Here is an 11868-nt window from a genome sequence, read left to right as displayed (position 1 = left end):
CAGTTAGAGGGACCAAACCACTTCTTTTACTGCAATACTTTAAGTACATTTTGCTGCTAATAGTTATGTATTTTTACTTAAGTAGGATCTTTCATGCAGGACTTTTACTTGTAATGGAGTATTTTTACATTGCTGTATTGGTACCTTTACTTCAGTAAAGGATCTGAGTACTTCTTCTACCACTGCTGTATACTTTTCTTCAATTGAAACCATGACCTCTGTATTTTTAAGATCCTGGTTACAGATTTAGTCGCCTCCCACGCGGCAGGCGCCGGGGAGTAAAACGAGCGCCCCTCAGCATTACATCAGCATCTTTGTTTACTAGCGAAGCGCAGCTACTTCTGTCTGAACACAACTTGATATCGGTTTCAGTGGTTCGCAAGGTTTCCTGCCTACCGTTCAGGGCGTACAATCTTAAGCTGTGTTTTGTGATTAAATAGCTGAATCTGAACCATGTCGGTTAACAGACCCGGAGAGGACCACGCAGATGCAAGAAAACAGTGAGTAATGGTCACTTTGGCTAATTTTAATTAACGTTAGCTTTCTTTATATACAGCGTCTTATTGTTTGCATTGTTGCGGAAACTGGTCATCTCCGTTAGTTTCCAAGACTGCTGACGACCTTGTAACTAGTAAATTAATTCACCCACTGTTAGCTACATATTAGCTAGTTTATATTTATATAAACCGCCGGAGCATTGAATTATTCATTATTATATGAAACAAAGCACTAAAGCTGGCCTGTAGTGAACTGGTATTTTAAATGCTTCCTGTGTAATAAGTCCCCTTTCTCTCTCCGTGTGTGTGTCGCGCATTATTTGCTGCTTGCTCTTATATAACATGATAAACCTTGTTATGGTTTGTTGTCCTTCAGGCCGGAGGGGTCTGCTTCTTCTGCCCCTGCTCCCATGGACATGGATGTGGATGCTAAGCCCCACTCCCACAGCTTCAGATATAGCCTCAAATTCCCCAGCATTGGCCAATGCATCATCATCAACAACAAGAACTTTGATAGAAGAACAGGTTTGTGGTTTTGGTCATTTGCTTAGGGCTTGGGGTCAGTCAGATGAAACATATTCAAATTGAAGCTGCTGTGAATAATACATAACCTGACCTGCAGTACTTAGTTGATTAATCGATTAGTCACCATCTATTTTAACAATCAATTAATCATTTTGAGTTATTTTTAAAGAAGAAAATGGAAATTCTTTGATTCCAGCTTCTTAAATATGAATATTTTCTGGTTTCTTTAGTTTTATATGACAGTAAACTGAATGTCTTTAGGTTGTGAGCTGTTGCGGACAAAACAAAATATTCAAAGACGTCACTTTGGGCTTTGGGAAACAGGGATCGACGCTTTTCACAATTTTCGATTAATCGATAATGAAAATATTTGTTAGTTGTGGCCCTACACATAACCCCTGAGGTGAGAATTTCTGTGCTTTTCTTCATTCTGTATATCATTGTAAACTAAATACCCTTGGGTTTTTGACGCTTATTTACATTTAATTCAGTAAATCAAAATATAAATTATAGTATTAGTTACAAGGTAATGGAAGTAATTACTTGCAGTCCTTCTTTGATGTCGTCATTGGAGAGAGGCCATGATCCTCCGAGTGCCAATTAGTGACACTAATCCTGTTTTATTATTGCAAGAGTGAAATTGTGTTATGTAAACATAATTGCATAAACACAGGTTAAAACATAAGTTTAGTAACATGTAGGCCACTTAATAAATAAAAGATTAAATTATGGGGAAAAAAGTCAGCTACATGTTTTCACATTTTCATCTACAATTTTGTTTGCTTTTAACTTTTTTATGACATTTAAGCAGCAGCAGAGTGATGACTGACACTGACTTGATTAAGTTGTAAAATATTAAATAAAGTAATGCTGGTTAAGACAATTATCTCGTAACCACAACATCTGCAATTTGAATCTACACACCATCTAACCATGTCAGTGTCAGTTGTCATGCTGCTGCTGCTGCTGCTGCTGCTGCTTAGATAAAAAATATTTCATTATTTCATTTTTTCTTTATGAAGTAGCCTACATGTTACTACACGTATATTCACTCAATTATGTTTAAACCTGTGTTTACACAATTATGTGTACATAACACAATTTCACTCTTGCAATAATACAATGGAGGTTTAGGAAAGAGTGTATTTTTATTCCTTTTTATTTTAAAATGGGCGAAATCATAACCTCCTTGGTGGAAGTAATTACATAAAATGAATGAAAAACAAGAAAGTAGAACATGGTTTCTCGACAACCATCCCAAAACAGACTTACAGCTGCTGACCTGTCATGAAAACAAACCAGGAAGTTTGGCCCCGCCCTACCTGACAGCAAGTCTTTCAACTGCTGACAAGAGTGCCACAGACTGCCACCGAGGTGCCACAGGCCACCACCGAGGTGCCACAGACCGCCACTGAGGTGCCACTCGGAGGGTCCTGGCCATACTGCTTCATTCTCTCTTGATATCAGGGCAGACCTGTCAACTCCCTTATTTTTCCCAGGTTTCTCCCATAAGTTCAACCCATCTCCCACCATGCTCCCATTTGGTAATCTTCCCTTTTAAATCTCCCATTTTTCCCCGTTAACTAACTAGCTAAACACACATAAATGGCGTTTACACACCTCTCAAATTCTGAAGTGGCGTTTACAAATTTTCATCACTTTACAGCTGTTAGTGGTTCAGATCATGGATGTATAAAGAGAACTGGACACAGCATTGGAGGCGGGGCTCTGTACATTCCTATGAAAGTTGCTGAGTGGCACATGAAGCCAAAAAAGCCACTTCCTGCTGTTAAGAAATTACCCTGATGAAAACATTCTACACACACTCTGAATGGATCAAATTCTGACAGTGAAATGACTCATTTTGCAGGGGTTGTGATGCTCAGAAAAACGTATCTACCGTTTTAAAGCCATTCCTTTTCCCCGTCGGACCCAGAAGTAGTTATTCCACAGTTTGACCGCTATGTCAGATTGGCTTCAGAGCCTGGAGCTCTTCCCGGGGGCTCAGCTCAGACTGGCTGTTTACTGCAGTTTCTAGGAGTGCTCGTTTTGTTTTCCATTTGAACATTGTATCCTCCTATGAGACACAGAGACAGCTGTTACTGTTAACAAGGAACAACCAACAAACCACCACTCACCTGTGCTATGCGTTTGTTTAAAACAAACATATCCTCTGTACTGAAGCTAGCAGGCAGATTGGAGCCGTTTTCATAGGACAAACAAATTAATCAGAGTTTAGAGGAACCTATATGACGTTAACATGTGCGGCGTCTAATAATGATCTGTTAGACAAAATACAACTAAGTACTCGCTAGCAAAAACTCTTCAGTGGAGCCCAAGTTTTTTTAAATTGACATTAGTGTTGTTTTAACCATCCAGTCCAATCTAGTGCTGCTGCTTTACATTACAGTAATATTAATGTAGCTTGATAGATTGGATAGCTTGACTGCTAATTCATTCCCACTGTGTGTTGTTTGTCCACAATTACTGAAATTGACACTATACAAGTCAAAGTTCTGCTTCATGCTCTGTCAGATTTTTTAAAAGGAAGGCTTCTTACTTTTCCAGAGTGTGAATGAAGGAATTAAGAGAGAGGAGACAGAAGTGAGGAAGAATTGAAGGATGTTATGGTGTTGAAAGGAAAACAATGAGAGAGTAAAGAAGATGCAACCAATTCAAGATTGAAAGAAAAAGTTTGAGGAAAGGGAAACACATAGAAGCAGCCCAGGTGATGGAGAGACATGAACAAATTCAAAGCAGGAAAACTGGTAAGGAACTTAAACCAGTATCTAGATGAATTACTGTTCTGGTAAATATTTTTAAAGGCCCAGTCTGTTTGTAAAATGTCCAAAGTGTACACTTGCAAATTCAAGTGTGCACTAAAGGTCATCCCCACTAACGAAGCACAAGATTGAAACCTGTTATAAAAGGATCTACAGATCTTTTAATACAGGTCCTAACACTACACAACAACTCTATTAACATGGTGTTTTCTTAAGCTATTAAAAGGTTGTTGACCTTAGTAACTGTCCCTTAACGAAATGGGTGAGACACCAGTAAAAGAAAAAACAAAATCTCTGTGTAAATATTTAAATACTTGGGAGACTGTTTTCCCATTTCTGACAAAAGGCATGCAAAGGAATAGTTCCCGAATGGCAGTGTTAGGAAACAACCGTGCATTTTGCGAGGTGTGTAGGATGGACGTTAGTGTTGGTCATGGTGGGAAGGATGATGTTAACCAGCATGCTAGGTCTGTTAAACATAAGTGTGCCCAAAAAGGCACAAAGAACACATCAACCATCCGTTCGATTACAGCAGGGCAGGCAATAAAGGCACCTGGTGATTAGATCTCTTGAGCTGAGAGAAGAAACCCTTTTCATAATGTAAAAGTTATGGTCAGGTGAAGTCCTGGAAAATCTCCTTCAGAAAAAGCCACACTGGGAACTTAAGTGTTATTTTTAAATGCTTAGTTAATGTGGGCTAAAGCAACAAGTTAGCCTACAGTTGATGGGTCAGTTGGCTCACATGTACACTGTTGAATCTTTCATTAGTAGTTAGAAGGTTAGCTAGCGTCAGACGTGCCTGTGATATCCCTGTCATAGTGTTTCCAGTTCCCAGTTGGAGTACACCTGGCCTTTGTCTGTGGATAAGTTTGTGTTTGGTAGGTGGACCTGTCTTTACTGAAACTGACATGTTGGTTTGAGACTCAAAGCTACATGTTTGTGGAGATAACAGTAGGTAAGGTTTCACCATCTCATTGTACAATATGGCAGATCAGACACCTCCATCCCCTTGCTTTCGCACCCACATGAGATGACAGGTGAGCTAGGGGACCCAATTACACTTGCTGCTGTGGATACCATTTAATGATAAACCACCACACTTCCTGCTAGTTAATTAGATGTTCAGGTTAGTTTGATTTGGTTGCCCTCTGTGGCTTTTTTAATGTTGACTTTAGAGAATGAGAATAAGCAGGCAGCCGCAATAATCCTTGTATATGTAGCCTCGCATTTGATAATAATTCATTAGATCCCTGTGCAGCGTACTGTCATTGGCACATAAGGAATTTCATGGACCCGCATGACTTGCAGTGTGATTTGACATGCATCACATTATCACATGGGTACCCACGGTTTGATTAGTTCCTCTCCCAAGTTTATTACATTTATTACATTACATTATTTACATGTATTTCTGTTGGCAAAACACAGATATTCTGGTAGTCTTGAGGTAAGAAAGACAGACACTGCAGCTGTTTTCACACAGTATGCATCCTTTGTGTGTACAGGATCTGTAGGGGAGTGTTTGTTCACTTCCTTCACTGAGCATATAAAGACCTGAGGCTTATAATAAGTGGAAATACTGTATGAAACTTTACATTGACCTTAGTCCTTGTCTGCCTTTGAGGGAAACAGGACATTGTGTGATGTAAAGTATTCTGGCTGAGAAGACCTTGGATATCAATGCAAGTGGATACAGCTCCAGTCTGTGCTCCCACAGAGCATCAGAGCTGCAGTATGATAGTCTTGTTTTACTGTCAGACTCATATTTGACAAACCTGTCTAGCAGGACTAACTGAATACACATGACTGCTTGATCAACAGATGGTTCAATGCCCCGAGAGCAAGTACAGCATACAAGTGGGGTAAATATCAACAGTGGTTAAGCCTGTATTGCTAAATTCTGTGAATAGTTCCAGCTGTTCGAGCAAGAAAAAAAATCCTGTTTCAGTGCATTGATGCACACATATGTTTTCAGAAAAAATGCAGCATTTTGTGCAAGAGTGAATAAATATTTTGTGTATAAAATACCAGAGTAGCCTCACTCTCACAAAGAGACAAACAAAGTTGAGGCTAATAAACTTAAACCCAAAGGTTTCAGATCGGCAGTGACCGGGTGGCTAGATGGTGTAGTCTGACTGCGCGAAACATAATTGTGCTTCCTCAACTTTGTCAAAAGGTAGCATCATTCAGCTGTAAACAAAAGTCAAATCAAGTCTCCATCCAACAAGAATTAGTCAGCACACTTGGAGGGAGAAACTTGTCTGGGTGAAGTAGCTCTGAGTTGAAAAGGTTCAACAAGGTATAGCTAAGAGTTAAAAAATAATACACTATTTTTATAGTATTGATTTAGTGGCAAGATAAAAGTTTTATTGGAAATAATTAGTCAGAATTAACATTTTAGGGAAAAGGTCAATATATCATTTGTATTAAACTGCCTACATTGTGTCCTAAAGACAAAATCTGCTTGTAAGAAAAAGAGATGTGAGTCCCTTAAAATTATTTTAGCAGTTGTGTGTTTGTTGTGTTCTTCAAATAACCACAAAAAATGTTATCTGTTCTTGTTTTTTTTAAAGGCATGAATCAACGAAATGGTACAGACGTAGATGCAGCCAACGCGATGAAAGTGTTTGGCAAGTTGGGTTATAAAGTGAAGGTTTACAATGACCAGTCAGTCAACCAGATGACACAGGTTTTAACTGCCGGTAAGTATGATTCAGAATTCATAGAAATCACCCAAAACCTTTACACACACACACTAATGAATACTATGGCTCCAAACGATTGACTTCTTTCATTTGCTGTTTTACGTATTAGCTTGTTTAAAAAATGTAATAAAGAGTACAATTCCTTTTTTTTTTCAGTGTCAAAGGAAGATCACAGCTGCTCAGCATCTTTCGTCTGTGTTCTGCTGAGTCATGGAGATGAAGGTGTGTTTTTTGGTACAGATAGCTCAATAGAGCTCAAACACCTCACATCACTCTTTCGGGGCGATCGCTGCAAATCACTCGTGGGAAAGCCCAAACTTTTTTTCATCCAGGTATTGTAAGAGTTTGTCTTTTTATCCCCTCCTGCACTCACTGACCTCGGTTTTCGCTTAAAGTATCCAACCTGTAACCAGATCTTGTTTTGTTTCTGTGCGCACGGTGCAGGCTTGCAGAGGTACTGAACTGGATGCAGGCATTGAAGCAGACAGCCCAGACGATGGCAAAACCAAGATCCCAGTGGAAGCAGACTTCCTCTATGCCTTCTCCACAGCCCCAGGTTAATAGTCATACCTGCCCTCACACAGGTCTTTTTGTAAACTCATTGTTTCCTTTTTATTATTTGCACTGACACTCTCATCATTCTTTCACTTACATGTCTACAGGCTACTACTCCTGGAGGAATACTATGACCGGGTCCTGGTTCATCCAGTCACTGTGCGATATGATGAGCAAATACGGAAAAGAAGGAGTGGAGCTCCAGCACATCATGACACGAGTGAACCACAAGGTGGCGGTAGAGTTTGAGTCTGTCTCCAATTCACCCGGTTTTGATGCAAGGAAACAAATCCCGTGCATTGTGTCAATGCTGACCAAAGAGATGTATTTTACTCCTTGATGCTGTCTCTACATCAGAAGAATTTAGCCTGGCAGGCCGTCATATGCAGAAGAAAAGCTTGAGGGATTTGTACGGGGTGATGTTTTTGAATTATTTTAGTTTACACTGGTTCACGAAAGCTCAGCTTACATATTTCTGGGAGAGTAGATGTGATGTAAAACTGCTGTCACATTTCACAAGCTTCGCATTATAAGGTTCTCTCTGTGTTGACTACAGTTATGACATATCCGGCAATTAAATTTTGTAACCCAGCAGGAAAACTATTTTGTGTTCTCTTTTAAACTTTTAACCTGAAAAAGGTTGTTTTTTTTTAAAAAAAATAGCGACATAAAAAAAAATCACGAATCTTAGATAAAATTGGCCTTGTTATTCCAAGTTCACAATTTGTTACCAGTGGACGTCTCTTTGCTGTTTACAATACACACATTTCAGGGAAATGTATCTGGAGCCAGTTTGATAGGAAGTTTGACCTTCTGTATTTGTTTAATTATGAAACCATAGATGGGCTTCTTGCTCTCCAACACCAACATTTTTATGACTCAGCAGTTTATTTTATGCTCAGTATCTAAGCAACACAACAGTCTGTGATGAGGGATCATGTGTGTAATTTCTGTGCTTGTTTTTTCTTTTCTTTTGTATACATTCTTGTTCTTTGGTTTAAATTACTGAGAAAGTGTAAACATATAACATTTGCACAGTTTGCACAACCAAAAATAACCAATCATTTAGTGAATTTGTACACGACAATTTATGCAAATCCTAAACAAACAACACCAGTACTCAGTAAGTAAATTTAAAGGATAATGTTGTGTTGCAAATTCAGAAACATCCATAAGCTGTCTGTTTGTTAGTGATAAAGTTCAGGATTCTGTTTTTAATATTTTTCATAGCCTTCTTTATTTTCTAAACATGAATTTCTTTGTATGAACTGTTGCTTGTGAATGTAAAATTAGCCCAGTTTTTGTAGCATGCACGAGTAAAACCATTTAACCTGCAAGGTGCTATTATGTCAGGCATATTTTACAGAGGTACTCATACTTGAACACAACTTTACATTTCTTATTGGGCTGTTGCTTTTGTATTTCTTGTACTTTTTAAAGACCAGAGGAAACGTGGATTCCTTTTCAGATTGCTTCAGTAGTTACAGACTTTTGTGGAAATGTGTATGAAAATCAACAAATGTGTGATTCGTTATAGGCAAAGCACAATATGATTGTGTACTGATCCAAGTCCAGGTCATTTTTAAGTCAACTGATTGCATTAAATATTTACAGCAAAATACATTAAATCACTTTGCTGTTGTTTGACAATCCACTTTTTTAGTGATATCAATATGCCAGTTTGCTATTGTCACTATTTTGTAAGCAGCTATCCTGTGAGGTTGGTGCAAATGTTTTTTTTCCTGAAAATAAAGACCACTTTTCATTGTTCTGTGTTGTAAAACAGTCTCATTTTGTTTTTGGCTCATAGACTGCAACAATATTAACTTCATCAAAATGTATTCCTTAAGTTAAAGTACACACATTCCCATACAACTACTTGTGTACACCGTCTGGACTCAGGTTGACACCTTTTGTCAGCAATAGTCCCAATGATATTCATATTGAGGAATTGTCTGTGTAATAAGTGGCAAAAGTATTAGGTGCAAGAGCTCAAGTACAATATGAATTTTGTATATGCTCACAGGTGGTGAAGTGATCAGCAGGTGTGGACTGAATGATTTTGGTCTGTATATTTAGCTGTGTTTTACCTTAACATACCGCCTTGGTAAGTAGCAGTCAACTAATTTCAAAATAAAATGTATTGCGATGAATAAATAGGTGGACATCACGGTGAACTGTGATGTGCTATATTAGTGCCACATTGAATTTTAAATGTTTTTGTACTCGTGTGATTGCGGGACAAACTATTCATTGTTTTAAGGGTGGTGGTGTTATGGCTGTATGTGTTGCCTGTGTTTCTTGTCCTCTTCCTCTCCTATCTATTGCTCTGCCCAGGTCCCCTCCACATAATCAGTCCACAATGAGGTGCACCTGGCCAGGGAGGAAGGGTTGAATGCTCCTGGTTCCAGTTGCAGAGAGAGGCTTCTTGTTTGTGGACTGCTGGTCTTGCTTCCTCTCCGCCTGGGATTTTATTTTATTTAGTGTTTCTGTATTTTGATTGTTTATAGTATTTATTTAGTGTCTTGGTTGTTTTGTATGTTTTTGTTAATAAATCCCATGGTTTGGGTATTTTAAAAGGTGTTAGGGTTTTACTTTGGGTAAATGGAGTGTTGTTCGCCCCATAGGGCCGACTAAGGGTGGGGCGTAACAAGTGTAAACAGGCAGGATTACTCCAGATTTGGCATACCAGGAGGTGTGAAGAACTGGGCCACCAGATCCTGAGGCCCTGGGCCAAATAAAACTGGGCCTCAGATTCCTTCACTGCCAGCACAGAAGCACTTTACCTATACCGCTTTCACAAACAACAGGCTGCTTACTACATGTTGAATGTTCTGAACCACCCGTTTATGCCAACTAAATACAGTATATCTTCAGAATAGATGTTGATTTAACAAGTTAGACCTCAACACTGCCACCTGAAACTATCTTTATACAAACATATTGTGTATTAATCTTGTTCACCCTTGATAAGAAGATGCTATATGTGTGACTGGATCAAATCTGCAGGATTAGAAATCAAAAGTAAATCACTGCAATCTGATATGAATGTTGTAATTGTGGTTATTGTTTACATCAGGCCTCATCTTATCTTTTGTGCTGCCTACCTATGGTGACTATACGGTAGATAAACACACCAGTGTGTATTTACTGGGAGCTGACTGGTTATCTGGTTGTCCCCATGTCAGCTATAGTCCAAGTAGCCCCTTACCTAAAAGCAGTGTGAACAGAGAACCAGAGTGATATCAAATAAACACTCTTTGAATCACATATTCACTCTTACTCCTCACCTATAATGAGTTTTAAAGTTTAGAATTGCTTTCAAATTCAACACTGATGATCTGGCTCCTCAATATTACATAAGCACAGGGCATCATTTGTACAATTAATGTGCAATTAAGTTTGTATCCTTATGGGGTTGACTTGCAAACTGCATGTTAATTGCGAGTTGTTCCACATGGAGGTGCTAATGAGCAGACACACCTTTATTTAAACAACTGAATGTCGTTTGAATTCTGCCAAAAAATACTGAGTAAATACTTGAGAAACCCTTCTATCATTGCATTGTAATGCAATCCAGTACAGCAGCCATTTAATAAATAGTACCATTGTAGAACTTATTCAAAGATTTATTATTCAGCTCTGTGGCAGTTTTTGAGACTGAATTTTATTGTGTTTTTATACTGGATTGCATGATTTTGTATGGTGTTTCAAATTTGTTTGCTCTTGCACATATGTGAATAAGATGGACATAATATAATATAATATAATATAATATAATATAATATAATATAATATAATATAATATAATATAATATAATATAATATAATATAATATAATATAATATAATGTTGTCCAATACAACTACACACACCAATGGCTTAATAATGTCTAATATATCTGATTAATTCACAAACAACTAAGTAGCCAACAAAAACTGTTAAGTAAGGTATTAAATATCTGAATCTCCCTCTGGATGGAGACTACTAAAGACCAGGTCTGACAGGGTGAGGAATTCTCACGATGAATGAGCTGATGATCAGTCTTCCGTGTGATATTGGTGGTTGATGACGGTGCTCTTGTTTAAATCATTGATGACTGAACAATGATGGCATAATGTACAACAGGTTTTATGTTAAGCAGTCACTGATGTAGATTGTTTTATGTGACTTTTACAGTGTTTTAGTAGGGGAGAACAGGGTTGGTTGTCCCTTTGTTATTTTAATGGGGGAAAATAATAAATGGAGGCAATTTAAAAAAATAATTTTAAAAGTTTAATTTCATGTTGAATGTTCATGAATGTGAAAACCAACCTTGAAGAGAATGTGACAAGCATTCCCAACTGGGATTTTTTTGCTACCAGCAAAGCTAACAACCATATGTTGTAGCGTAGCTAAGAAAAAACTAAACTATAGCTTTCTCCTCATACTTTTTAATGGTAACAATTGTTTTATTATAAACCCACTGTGTAAAAGCCTAGAAGAGAAACACTGAAGAGCTGGATATTTTCATTTTGACATGAAAAACTCTCACCTCAATGTCAAGTTTCTTACTCCTGAAATGACCTTGTAGGTGACCTCTGACCCCAATCCTGAAAATTTCAGTACCAATTTTTTTCAACAGCACCCTCTAGGGAGCAACATCTAACGAATGTGACAACCAACCCCGTTCTCCCCTATAATATATTTTATAATGGGTTTTTTGGGGGGATTTGTTTATGATTTCTGCAATGAAGTTAAAGATATATTTAAGACATATAAAATACTCTGCTTTGGATAACAATTTGTGTCTGTTATTTGTTA

General features: G+C 38.0%; 1 protein-coding gene across 1 annotated transcript; it reads left to right on the top strand.

The window, feature by feature from the left end:
• Positions 1 to 310: 310 nt before the first annotated feature.
• On the top strand, positions 311 to 8835 carry casp3a (caspase 3, apoptosis-related cysteine peptidase a). The gene is made up of 6 exons (XM_067585051.1): positions 311 to 500; positions 874 to 1022; positions 6379 to 6507; positions 6667 to 6842; positions 6955 to 7066; positions 7173 to 8835. Exons 1-6 carry the CDS (start codon positions 454 to 456, stop codon positions 7403 to 7405), a joined length of 846 nt encoding a protein of 281 aa, XP_067441152.1. The 5' UTR covers positions 311 to 453; the 3' UTR covers positions 7406 to 8835.
• The last annotated feature ends 3033 nt before the right edge of the window (positions 8836 to 11868 follow it).

This window comes from Thunnus thynnus, chromosome 3 (genome assembly GCF_963924715.1).
Source record: "Thunnus thynnus chromosome 3, fThuThy2.1, whole genome shotgun sequence".
In the NCBI taxonomy this organism is placed as follows: Eukaryota; Metazoa; Chordata; class Actinopteri; order Scombriformes; family Scombridae; genus Thunnus; species Thunnus thynnus.
This window is presented reverse-complemented; position numbering and strand designations above follow the sequence as displayed.

Excerpts from the sequence above, each read along its gene's own strand:
- casp3a (XM_067585051.1), top strand. The coding sequence starts at position 454 with ATGTCGGTTAACAGACCCGGAGAGGACCACGCAGATGCAAGAAAACA. Across the intron at positions 501-873 it reads CACGCAGATGCAAGAAAACA|GCCGGAGGGGTCTGCTTCTT; the intron begins GTGAGTAATGGT and ends GTTGTCCTTCAG. Across the intron at positions 7,067-7,172 it reads TGCCTTCTCCACAGCCCCAG|GCTACTACTCCTGGAGGAAT; the intron begins GTTAATAGTCAT and ends ACATGTCTACAG.